The sequence below is a fragment of the Miniopterus natalensis genome, chromosome 10 (assembly GCF_054644295.1).
Source record: "Miniopterus natalensis isolate mMinNat1 chromosome 10, mMinNat1.hap1, whole genome shotgun sequence".
In the NCBI taxonomy this organism is placed as follows: Eukaryota; Metazoa; Chordata; class Mammalia; order Chiroptera; family Miniopteridae; genus Miniopterus; species Miniopterus natalensis.
This window is the reverse complement of record NC_142090.1, coordinates 2,657,160-2,670,526: the sequence shown is the minus strand read 5'-3', so window position 1 is coordinate 2,670,526 and position 13,367 is coordinate 2,657,160. Positions and strand designations below refer to the sequence as shown.

Below are 13,367 nucleotides of genomic sequence, written 5' to 3'. Positions count from 1 at the left end.
TTACATGTAAATACTTATATGTGTAACCATCTCTGTCTAAAACTAACATGTTAAGCTGAACACCTTTATACGGATATCTCGTACTCTAATCCATTACCACATGGGTCATTCTAGCCTTGCTTCTCTGTAACCTTCTCCAGCAGTTAGAAACTTGGCTTCCACCGTCCATTTACTTCATTGCTTCATTCTAGTATACAGTCATGCACTGCATAACAACTTTTCTGTCAGCACCGACTGCATATATGACAACGCTCCCCCATAAGTGGTCCCGTAAGGTTGTAATGGAGCCGACAATACTCGGTAACGTCATAGCACAACTCATTCCTCACGTGTTTGTGGTGATTCTGGTGTAAACGAACCTGCCATGCTGCCAGCCCTATAGCAGGACAGCGCATACATTTACACAGTACGTGATACTTGGTGATAAAGGGCTGTTTGGTTGATGCATTTACTGCACTCTGCTCTTTGCCCTTATTTTAGAGTGCACTGTATCTACTTATTAAAAGAGAAGTTTGCTGAAAAGCACTGTGCCATGTTATCCCAGCAGCAGCCTCATGCATCTCATATTTGCCGTGTCTTTTTAGAAAAATTGAAATTATTAGGGTGACATCGGTTAACAAGATGATGTAAGTTTCAGGTGTACAGTTCTATAGCACATCGTCTGTATAGTGCATTGTGTGCTCACCACCCAAGGTCTAGTCTCCTGCATCCATCTATTTGATTCCCTTTACCCTCTTCAGCCTCACCCACCTCCCTTCTCCCTGCGAACCACCTTACAGTTGCCTGGACCTGAGTTTGTTCGTTTGTTGCTTTCTGTTTTACATCCCACATACAAGTGAAATCATGTGGCTCTTGTCCTTCCATCTGACTTATTTCACTTAGCGTGATACACTCGTCGCAAATGGCACTGTTTCATCCTTTCTACTGTGAATAATGCTGCGGTGAACATAGGGGTACATATATTGTTACGAATAAACGTTTCCAAAGTTTTCAAGTAGGTATCCAGAACAGGGATTCTGGGTCATATGGTAGCTCTGTTAAGTTTTTGAGGCCCCGTACACTGTTTTCCATAGTGGCTGCACCAATTTACACTCCCACCAGCAGTGTACAAGGGCTCCCTTTCCCCACATCCTCTCCAACCCTTGTTATTTCTTGTCTTATTGATAATAGCCATTCTAACAGGTGTGAAGATGGTATTTCACTGTGGTTTTGATTTGCATTTCCATTATAGTCAGGTAAGTGGAGCATCTTCTCATATCTGTTGGCCATTTGTATGTCTTCCTGGGAAAATGTCTTTTGAGGTCCTCTGCCCGTTTTTTAAATTGGATTTTTTGTTGTTGAGTTGTATAAGCTTTCTTTTATATTTTTGATACTAGCCCTTTATCAGAGGTATTGTTTGCAAATACATTCTCCCATTTGCTTGGTTGCCTCTTGCTTTTGTTGACAGGTTTCTTTTGCTGTACAGAAGCCTTTTAGCTTGATATGTAGGCCTATTCATGCATTTTTGCTTTCACTTCTCTTGTCTTTGGGGTCAAGTTCACAAAAACCTCTCTGAGACCAAGGTCCCTAAGTTTTGTACCTATGTTTTCTTCTATGTATTTTATTGTTTCAGGTCTTACATATGTCTTTACTCCATTTTGAGTTATTTTTAATGTGTGGTGTAAGATAGCAGTATAGTTTCATTATTTTGCATATGGCTTTCCAATTTTCCAAAACTTTATTATTATTGACGAGGCTTTCCTTTCTCCATGGTATATTTTTGGCTTCTTTGTTGAAAATTAGTTGCCCATATATGTGTGGGTTTATTTCTGGGCGCTCAATTCTGTTCCATTGGTCTGTGTGTCTGTTTTTTGGCCAATACATGCTGTTTTGATTATTGTAGCTTTGTAATATAATTTGAAGTCAAGGAGTGTGATACCTCTGGCTTTGCTCTTTTCTCCCAGGATTGCTTTGGCTCTTCAGGATATTTTGTGGATCCATACAAATTTGATGATTTTTTTTTTCTATCTCTTTGAAAAATGCTGTTGGGACTTTGGTGGGGTTTGTATTAAATCTGTATATTGCTTTAGGTAGTGTGGGCCATTTTAACTACGAAATTGCCTAGCAATGCATTTCTCAGCATGTATCCCAGTGGTTAAGTGGCCACATGACTGTACAGACAGTGTTTTCAGAACTGTTTACCTATATCTCCTTGGGAAACAACTTTATTAGCTAGAATACAGTGCATATGCCCAGTTCCATTTGCCGTTAGTCTAATAGACCCCAACTATTTCTAGCATTAAGTCAGCACCTTTTCTCCCTATTCTCTTCAGTGAGATTGTTTCATACATTTATAATAGTTAGTTTTTTTTTTCTCTCATTTTGCATTTCATTCTAGGGTCCCTTGAGCTCTTAAATGATTTTTTAAATTTGCATGCATTAAGGTTCACTGTTAGGTAAAGGCTTATGGGTTTTGACAAAAGCAGTGTTGTGTATTTATCTCTTTAATACCATACAGAATAGTTTTACTACCCTAATAAAATCTGTGCTTCACCTATTCATCCTCACCCTCCCCACCATTTGAGCCCCTAACAATCACTGATCTATTTATCATCTCTGTAATTTCATGTTTTCCAGGATATGGAATGTCATATAATTGGAAGCTGATTTACTAGTAAAATGCACTTAAAGATATCTTGTGTGGCCCCTCCCTCCCTCTCTCCCTCTCTCCCTCTCCCCTTTCTCATTTTATCTTTTTGCAAAATAATATTTGATGGTTGTACCACAGTTTGTTCATCCATTCACCTTTTGAGTAGCATCCTGATTGCTTCCAAGTCTTGGCAATTATGAGTAAAGTTGCTATAAACATTTGTGTGCAGGTTTTTGTGTGTGAGTTTTAGTAGTTTCAAGGAATTGGTCCATTTCATCTTAAGTTATATTTGTAGGCGTAGAGCCGTTTGTAGTAATTTATCATACTTTTAATCCATGTTAACAGTCGTGATGTTCTGTCCTTCATTTCTGATACTGGTAATTTGTGTCTCCCCCTTTTGTAGGAGGTGATGAGTGGGTAGCCTGCCTAGAGGTTTATCAATTTTATTGATCTTTTTAAAGGACCAACTTTTGGTTTCATTGATTTTTTGCTTTTTTCTTCTGTTTTCAGTTTTATAGGTTTCTGTTCTAATTTTTATTATTTATTTTCTTCTGGTAGCCTTAGGCTTAAATTGCTCTTCTTTCTCTGGTTTCCTAAGGTGGAAGCTTAGGTTATGGATTTCAGATCTTTCTTCTTTTCTAATATATACATTTAATGCTGTAAATTTTCCTCTAAGTTCTGCTTTTGCTGCATCCCACAAATTTTGATGTTATATTTTCAGTTCAAAATATTTTAAAATTTCTTTTGAGACTTTAATTTCCAGATACCTGAGGGATTTTTGTTACTGATTTCTAGTTTAATTTCCTTGTGTCTAAGAATATACTTTGTGTGATTTTTAATCTTTTATCTGTTCAAGTATGTTTTATAGCCCAGAATGTGTCTCCATTGGTGAATGTGGGCTAGAGAAGAATGTGTTCTGGTGGTAAAGAGAGGAAGGATAGGAGTTCTGTAACCTCCAACCCACTAAGTCCCAGCCTTTGTCCTTCACAAGGGTCTCCCGGGGTGTGGCTCCTTCCCCCTTGCAGCCTCCTCCCTTTCCTAGCTGCAGAGTTCCCAGTCTTCCTCTACACCTTCACCTTTGTTGATTATCTTTTACCCCTTAGATTTTATCATAGGTAGGCTAGACAGGGCTGGAGTGGGAGGAGTATCCTTTCCCAACCATTTTTATGGAGAAGGTGCTGGGCTTATTTCACAGTGTTTATTCTTTCCCTCCCCTGCCAGATTCACCAGAGGATCTTTCTGGGATTTTTACCTTCACCTTGAGGACCTGGTGGGGTTCCTGGAGGTAAAGCCCATAAAAGTGTGCCTGCCCCCCAAGACTGCATCCCCGGAGTTTCTAACTCTCGTGTGCCTGCCCCCCAAGACTGCATCCCCGGAGTTTCTAACTCTCGTGCCGGTTCACATCTAGCCTCCAGCACCAGTTTATGGCTCCAGCGGCTTTGCTCCAGGTAAGCAGCTCTCCGCTGTGTCTCTCCAGGTTTTGGGTAGCAGTTTGCCCTATAACTTCATTTCTTTGATGGGGCTAAAAGTGTTATTAATTTTCAGTTTGTCCAGCTTTTCTTGTTCTAAGGATGGGAGTGGACGTCTAAGCAGAAGTTACCCCCCTTCTTTTTTAATTTTAATTTTTAAAATTTATTTTTAAATTATAGTTGACATACTTTATTATATTTGTTTTAGGTATACAATATAGTGATTAGAAATTCACATACTTTATTTGTGGACAAATTAAGGGGTTCTGTGGAAAGTAACCTCACAGGGTGATCTGGTCATAAATTCCTAATCAGACAGGTGGTGGTGGGTAGTCATGCCCCAGGAATGTAACATCTTTAGTAAAGGGTTTGAAATGCCTCTTTTCAGATCCATTCTTCTAATGCATGAACCACCCTTTCAGACTTAACCATCCTCAAGAGAGCAAACAATCTTAACTATCCTGTAGGCCAATCCCTGCATGCCTTGCTTTCTCCCACTTTCCTGTAATGTTCCTTGTTCCCTCCTTAATTTCAGGTGCATAAAAGAAGCTGCAAAACTGTTATTCTTGGGAGCATTTGAGATCCTGCTCCCGAGCATATGTTGTCAGTTTGGCTCAAATAAACTCCAAAAAATTCTCTGCAGATTTGAATGTCTCTTACGTCCACAGAAGTGATGCCCCGATAAGTCTAGTACCCATCTGACACCAAACATAGTTATTACTGTATTATTAACTATACTGCCTAAGTTATAGCATAGTAAGCACCTAGGAAAATTCCAGGACAAGCAGAACAGGGAAACAAATAGTTAAACAGCAGTTTGTGGCCACCTAGTAAATCCTATCTTCCTTAAACCAAGGACACTTAAGAGTAAATGGATTGTATTTCTCCTCCCCAGCCAGAGGCAAAATAGTTTAAATCACACTGCTCAGGGAGACAGATAATAGAAATCCTATAGTGCCATTTGCCAACCACTCCCAAGGACAGATAAATTAAGAATGCACCTCATCTTGGTGCATCAGCGGAAAGCTGACGAATATTCTATTGATCCTCTCCTAAGGCCTTCCCTAAAGGCCCAGCCTTTAAAACCCCAGAAAATGAAGGTCCCAGCTCGTGTTCCCCTCCCTTCTCCCAGGGGAGCATGCCAGCTCCATCTCTCTTCTTCCATCTAAGAGACCCAATGAGACTTGCGACCCGGGGAGCAATGGGCAGCAGCAGCTCAGTCCCAGGGTGCTCTCCCTGCAGGGAGCACACCCGTGCCATTCCCTTCTCCCACAGGCATGTGTCCCTTAACTCTTAAGGGACTTATGAGACTTGCAACCTGGGGAGCAGTGGTCATCAATAGTTCCTACTGGGCTAACCCCTGAACCTGTCTCCAAGGCCCCCTTCGCCCTCTTTTCTCTCACTTCCCAGGGAGCCAAAGAAGCCCAGCCGAGCTCTCCTGTTGCTTCTTCTATGCCTGTCCTTGTTTCATTGTCCTAAGTATATTTTTGCTGCTGTCAGTAAATTCTTTCCTATACTTAATCTCTTGATTGAAATCTTCCCCTAAAGAAGACAAGAACCAAGGTCTTGCCTCCCCATAACACCTATGCTGTACTTTATATCTGCGTGACTGTTGTTACAACTAGCAATTTGTACATCTTAGTCTCTTTTACGTTTTTCACCAAGATCTCCCCAACCCACCTCCTATCTGGAGACCATCAATTCTCTGTATCTGTTTCTGTTTTGCTTGTTTATTGTTTTTTAGATTCCACATGTAAGTGAAATCCTATGGTATTTGTCCTTCTCTGTCTGACTCACTTCACTTAGCATAATGCCTTCTAGGTCCATCCATGTTGTTGCACATGGCAAGATTTCATTCTTTTTTATGGCTCAGTCGTATTCCATTGTATATATGTGCCACTTATTTATCCATTTGTCTGTCGATGGACACTTAGGTTGCTTCCATATCTTGGCTATTATAAATAATGCTGCAGTGAACATAGCGGTGTGTATATCTTTTCAAATTAGTGTTTTGGATTTCTTAGGATAAATACCCAGAAGTGGAATTGCTAAGTTGTAGATTATGTAGTTCTACTTTTAATTTTGTTGACATAAGAACGCCCAAACCTTTAGAGAATTTCTGTAATAATTTGAGCCATACAGGATACTCCTGGAAGCAAGATCTCAATGGAGCAAAATGCTTTAAAGAAATGAGTTTGCAGCTTTTATGCATTTGGAATTAAGGAGGGGACATAAGGAAGATTACGTGAAGGTAGGAGAATGCAGGGCAGCGGGGGTTGGATTATAGGACAGTTAAGGTCACTTCCTCAAAGGTGATCACCCGTTAGGTGCACTTTGAGTTGAGTCCCTGTGTGGGCCGGAGGAGAATGAGAGAGAATAGCTCTCCTCATTCTTGGTTCCCACGCGGTTATGTGCTATTCATTTTAGGCGCCTCTGTCAGGAGCTGCAGTCCGCAGGTGGCTGATCAGCAGAGCTTTTGCCGTTTTGGAATTTAAATTTCTTTAGGTGGGGGACATGCCCATGCCCTACCACTCTTATGCTTCCTGTCTCTTTCCTCATTTATCCGCTTGGCTTCTGACTTTATTTGATTTTATAAAGACAGATTGCAGTCAGGGCATTTCCTTGAGTGGCACATGGGGTCAGAAATGAGTTATTAAAATATGACATCCCAATAAAGCAGATTAAATATTTATAGTAGATCAAAGACCGCATGTCAGGACAGTAAGTCTCTACAAGTTCAAAAAGATTGAAATCATGTCAAGCATCTTCTCAGCTGTAAAAAAGAAGCATCTCTTACCCTTGGAGACAGCATGGTGGGACCTGGAGAGAATTATGCTAAGTGAAATAAGCCAGTCAGAGAAAGACAAGTATCACAGGATCTCACTTATATGTGGAATCTAATGAACAAAATAAACCGATGAACAAAATAGATCCAGAGACATAGAAGCATGGAACAGACTGAGGGATCTCAGGGGGAAGGCACGGGTGAGTGGGTGGGTGGGGAGAGATTAACCTAAGAATTTATATGCATAAATGCATAACCCATGGACACAGACAATAGTGTGGTGAAGGCCTGGAGGGGATCAATGGGGGGGTTAAAAGGGGACATCTATAATACTTTCAACAAGAAAGATAAATCATAATAAATATATACATACAAAAATGTACATATATATAAATGTTTATAGTAGGATATGTGGTTAGAAAGATCTGCAATGTAATGACTCCATGAGGCGAATGTCTATGGTGCAGGCCCTTAGGTGGCCAGGGTCACTTTCTCCTGATGGTCTTCCGCTGGTCCTGACCAGGAGAGCTTCGCCTTTCCACTTGGGCATTTGATCAGGCAGGGCCTCTGCCAGCCCATGTTCACCGGCCAAGCGGGTGTCCCAGGTTTGCTTGTTTTAGGTGCTCTGTTTTGTTGTCTTCCCTTTTGTTATTATTATTTTTTTAGCATTTAATTAATTTTGTTCCTCCCATCATCACCATGCGTCTTTCTCTGCATTTGAGCTATAAAATAGACATTACACGTGTTTATGTTCTCCTTAGACGTTTTTAGAGGAGCGTCATAAGTATGAGGGGGCTGTCAGAGGGTTATTCCAGGGAGCATGTGATGTCTGGAGCTGGCTCTGAACCTGTCCTCGTTTGATAGCCTCTCGCTCGTGATTGTGAAGTACACTGGCGGCAGTGTTTTCTTCCCGTCCTGCAGGCGGGCGAGGAATGAGAGAGTGGTGAGTGCCTTCCTGCTGTCAGCGCCTGGTGATTTTGCAGGGTTGGGAATGGCGCGGCTGTAAGTTCATATTTGTGCTCACAGGGCTGTTCAGCCGAGTTTAGATCCAAATGTGTCTCTTTTATGGGAAAAGCTCACAAATATTTGGCAGTTTGGAATAGAGAGTACGCTGACGAGAAAACAGCTGGAACTATTGAAAGGTAAATACTTATTTAAAGATAGATATTTTAAACTCCATTAATTATCATGAAAATAATTTTGTACTAAAGGGAAATGAAAGCTCTCTTGTTTCGTTAAATAGAATTGTCTCAGTCTTTAGTAAAAACTGTGAACAGTAGAAGGCACACAAATTTCAAACTAGATAGTGGTTCATAGAAGAAAAAGTTTTTCAAATCGTGTTTTTACATTGTTTGTTCATTGTTCAAATTTTATTCTTAAATTTCAGACAAATTCATGGAATTAAAATATTCCTTTTTGCATGCTAAAATCCGCATTTGCTTCTGAGATTCAACGCCTTAACATACTTAATCCTCTCCAAATTTGTTCTTATATTTTTAAGTTAGGAAGTTTTTTCCTAAGAAATTTTTTACCTTTATTATTAAAGAATACATATGTTTTTTGTAGAAAATGTTTTAAATAAAAGTAGCCAGAAAATTATCCATAATGCCACTAACCTGAGTCTATTAAATTTATTTTTCGGTAAGCGCTGATAGTAGTATAATGTTTTATAGCTAGTATAGAGAAATTAAAAATAAGTAGTAGAAGTTACAGCAAAACATTAATAGTGGTGGGATTTCAGGTGGTTTTTAATTTTTAACTTTTTGCTCATCTGTATTTTCTGATTTTTTAGCATGATAGCAGAGCTTAAAATACAAATCCCCACCTCCTTGCATGGTGTCTGGCATATAAAGCCCCTACTGTGTTCTAGATATTAGCCTTTCCTTTAGGGTTATTTCATGATTTTCAGAAAAATGCTGGATTGTTCAGTACATTTAATAGGGTGTGACTGGAAAATTAATGGAATGATTTAAAATATCATGTATAAAGTGACATCACATAACAGGAATTGTCTCAGTGAACTTGACCTAATTTAACTACTTTATGGAGCATAATTTAGAAGCTGGTGTGGGTTGCAATCTTTGTTAATAGAAGCCAACTGTGAAAAGCATCTCAACATGAGTCTTCCTAGCTCACTCCTGTGCTATAGAGAAATACCCCGCACTCTGGTCTGATAATGATGCTGGGATTTAAACTGATTGGCGCTCATGAGATATTAGACTTCTGTAACCTAGTGTGCCACAGTGCATTTTTGACATAACAGGAGATGCTAACAGAGGCAACACTAAGTTTGGTTTGAGGTATGCCTGTACTATAGGCAAATTGTCTATTAGGAAGTCTCCAGTTTGTGTATCTGGGAAGGATTCTTCTAACACTAGTTGTATCTCTCCATAGTCTGATTTTCCAGCCACAACACTCAGTCTTTCCAGGTCACTCTCTCAGGTAACATAACTTCAGCAGTTTTCAGCCATCAGGACCTCTCACCCATCGGCCCATCGTATTTTTCATCCTGCCCCATTCTCCCACATCCGTACATTTCTCCTTGCCTGGCTTAGACTTGTGGCCTGTCTTCTAATCAGCATTGCATATATCTCTCCGCACTCTTCTGTACTTCCCTGGCAAAACTCGACTCTCCGTGTACAGGGCACCTGTCCCTGAGCAGCTACCAGACCATGACTAAAGAAAAACAAAACCATACTGCCTTGTTTCCCTGAAAGTCTGTGTGCACAGCTGGTTAGCCTTTTACTCATTTACCTTTTGAAAAATATATTACAATGATATCCAACTGCTGAAGTTTTGGCTTAATTAACTATTCAAGTTTATGATTGAAAGAATTTGTTCACTGGTTGTTTGGTGTTAACCAACCTTTAAACGTTCGCTTTGACCCTCCCTCTTGAAGGCTTGGGCATTGAAGTCATAGGCGATTGCCTGTAGACAGAACAGTGGAAGTATGAAGCCAAAAGACCATTGTGTAGATGCTGGATTATTTGTTAGCACAGATTAGATTAAATGTTCAGCTTTTGATTTTTGTTTGGCAGTTTTAATTTCTTAGGCACTTAAATTTGGTGTTTGCTTTATCTCGTAAGTTTTGAAAAGTAGTATTTTCACTATTTGGTTCTAAATAATGTCTAATTTCCATTTAGACGTTTCCCATTTTTCTAGTTCTCTGTCATTGATTGATTTTAACCTGTGTGGTTGTCTGACAGAGCATATGGTCTATACAGTGTAAACTGTTTGACCCCACTAGGGGCACTTCTTTTTGAGGGTCTTTGCCTTTGCTCCCTCTCATGGACAGCTCTTTCCCAGATACTTGTAGTGCTCACTGTTTGTTCAGGCCTTGATTCAAGTGTCACCGTCTCAGGGAGGCCTTCCCTGGCCACCTACCTAAAATTTCACACACCCTCTTCTGCTTCGTGTTGCCCTTCCCTTGGGCCCTCCCATTCTCTAATATTATCCAGCATGTTCCAGATGCATAGGGAACGAAGGAAAGCCATTAAGGGACATGTACCTGGAGACAGAAACAAAGAAAGCTGTACGAGAAGGGAAAGGTTGGACTTTGTCGGCAGTGAGATTGAAGAGTAGTATAGTGTGGGTAAGAATGACACTGCTGGGGAGTCAGGGTTGTGGTTGGAGTGTGGTTTTCTTTTAAGACTTAGGAGGTTGCCCGACCACGCGTGGCTCAGCGGTTGAGCATCGACCTAGGATCCAGGAGATCACAGTTCGATTCCCAGTCAGGGCACATGCTGGGGTTGTGGGCTCTATCCCCGGTTGGGGGTGTGCGGGAGGCAGCCGATCAATGACGACTTTCCCATCATTGATGTTTCTATCTCTCTCTCCCTTCCTCTCTCTGAAATTAATAAAGACATATTTAAAAAAAAAAAAGACTTAGGAGGTTATTAGATGAGTTCTGAATAGGGTAGGGACAGGGTTTCTTAAATAGAATATGGGTGAAGGTTCTCGGAGGAACATGAATGAAGAAATTTTAAAGCTAGGGTTTTGAAGAGCTCTGGACATCACCCAACATGCTGGTGGGATTTGGGGTAAAGAAAAATACCTGAATTGAATGTCAGAGGGTCTCTCTATTGTCCAGAGCTGCTTGATGGAATTGCCCTTGCTTACTGGCCTCTGGCTTCTTCCTGTGATTAAATACGAGATTGACTGGTTTTCCCCTCTCTGTCCCTTTTGCATGGTTCCAGTCTGTGTTCAGGATTAAGGAGGCCACAGTGGAAGTGGGAAGGCCTGGGAAGGTTTGAGGAAAACAATAGAATCTCATTAAATAGTTGAGGAAGGGATTGGCTCCTTAGATGGAAAGTTCCTTATTGCGATCGGAGCAGCCCGTGTGGTTAGTCTTGAACTTCAGGATTCCATGGCCTTATGAGAAATAGTGCTTTTGTTTATTATGTCGTTTGCTTTTTTTTTTTCCTACCCTCAAGTGAATATTAGAAAGTTATATCTGTTTCAGTTAAAATCTAATATTTCAGCTAAATGTCTTTACTCTACATTTTTGTTGCAAAGTGGCAAGTTTGTAACTTTTTGTCTTATTTGCCTTGATGGCTCCGCTCACGTTGCTTAGAGAACATTTTCTTCCACTTCTAAAGGAAGCAGTTTTTATGTGCATGTCTTTCATTTGAGAGGCTAACAGCCGACATGACAGCACTTTCAGTGGAGCCTCTTTCCTTCTCCACAGTCATTTCCGCTGCTCCTTTGGTGTTATTGTAGTGGGTGGTGTTTGTTTTTAAGGTTTTGAATGGACATGTAGTAAAATAACTACTTGGTTGTCAGATAGTCGAGAAATTGAGCTGTATACCCACCCTCTTCTAGGCTTATGGCATAATGTACAAAACAGCTTAATTTTTGAAGTGGGACTTAAATTTTAAAAATTTTTGCATACTGTAGAAATAAGGAGTAATGTATTAGTAGTGCTTTGTAGATTTCTTCTGCGTGCATTACTTATGTAAGGTTTCTCTGCGCTGATGTTCTATGAGGCTATTTTGTATGCATGTTGGTCTCTTTACAGAGAATTCCTCAGATGGTTGTGTGAGGCCTTCATGAAGACCAGATATTATCAGAAAGCTTGGAGAAAAACTGATGTCGTGTTGTTTATAGGACAACATAAGGAGAGGGAAATAGGGTTACTTGAATTCTTTTGGTTATAAATTTAAAATCTAACTGTTTAATCTAGAGTAGGCATTGGGGTAGATTTAATGTTTTATTAGAAAGTAGAACTATTTTTTTAAAGCTGCTTAATTTTAATAACAGATTTTAAGATCCTTGGGTTAAAGAGTCCTGTGATTTTACAGTTGGAAGGGATCTTAGATGTACTGTCCTGACACATGACAGACTGGTATTTTCCTCATTAAAAGAATCTGAAAAAAATCACCAAACGAAGCAATCTCGAACAGAGGTGGAGTGGTATCCATGAACATGGCAGGCACATAAGTCAGCTGTTTTGCTGCCATTGGTTTTCTGAGCACTAACACATTGGCCTGTGGTTTTAATTGTTGCATTTACTTTTTAATTCGGCTCTATCCACATACCTTCTTCCTTTTGAATCTTTGTTGATAGTACGAGTACAGATTCTGAGTTAATAGTTCAGAAGTGCACCCTGGTGGTTTGGGAAACAGTGACTATGAGCTTGGTGGATGATTCACAGGTGTCCTGACATGCTTGACGTATCTGTGCTTCTCTTTTAGGAAACTGAAAATGGCCCTTCAGCTATGCTAGGTCTATAATGGGAAGCGTCACAGTTCGGTATTTCTGTTATGGATGCCTTTTTACATCTGCGACCTGGACAGTTTTGCTTTTTGTTTATTTCAACTTCAGTGAAGTGACTCAGCCACTTAAGAATGTGCCCATCAAGGGGTCTGGGCCCCAAGGACCATTCCCCAAAAAATTTTATCCCCGTTTCACTCGAGGCCCAAGTCGAGTATTAGATTTACAGTTCAAAGCAAACAAGGTTGACGATGTGGTGGATCCTCATATTGAAGATGCAGGAAAAGGCAACGTGAGATTCTCTTCTGAATTGGGTAAGTGTATTTCACTTTTGCTAGCAGCTTGTCAAAGTATTTAATCGTTGGAAATTTTAAGTTTTAATTATTCTTTAAATAATAATTATTCTTTAAATCCTTGTGTTATTGCTCAGGGGATTAGAAACGTGCCATTTTTTTCCACCAATTTATTTCGTTCATGAACTAGCTGAGGTCTTTATGATCTTTGCTGACTTAGAGGGGAGTTATATTCAGTATGTCCAACTCTGACTTCAGTATTTTATGAGGACTTGGGAGAAACTAAGAAGGTCCAGAATAGAAAATGAAAAATTAAGTGGCTGGAAAGACAGTGGAACCTATGGGGGAAGATTTTAATTGCTCTCATTATTTAATAAGGGAAAGAAATAGTTGAAACATGCTTGACTCTATTTAACATATTTTGAAAGGCACAGAGTTAATTATAATTAAAACATCATAAATACTGGGTTTAGAAATAA

At 40.0% G+C, this 13,367-nt stretch overlaps 1 protein-coding gene across 2 annotated transcripts in view; it reads left to right on the top strand.

Annotated features, from left to right (window-relative positions):
* Positions 1 to 13,367, top strand: part of GALNT11 (polypeptide N-acetylgalactosaminyltransferase 11) — a 37,314-nt gene that overhangs the window by 7,531 nt on the left and 16,416 nt on the right. For both annotated transcript variants that reach the window (XM_087820911.1, XM_087820910.1), the window contains exons 2-3: positions 3,851 to 4,077; positions 12,577 to 12,909. In XM_087820911.1, coding sequence (XP_087677037.1) covers positions 12,615 to 12,909 — 295 coding nt within the window. In that variant the 5' untranslated portion in view covers positions 3,851 to 4,077; positions 12,577 to 12,614. The remainder of the gene's footprint in view (positions 1 to 3,850; positions 4,078 to 12,576; positions 12,910 to 13,367) is intronic.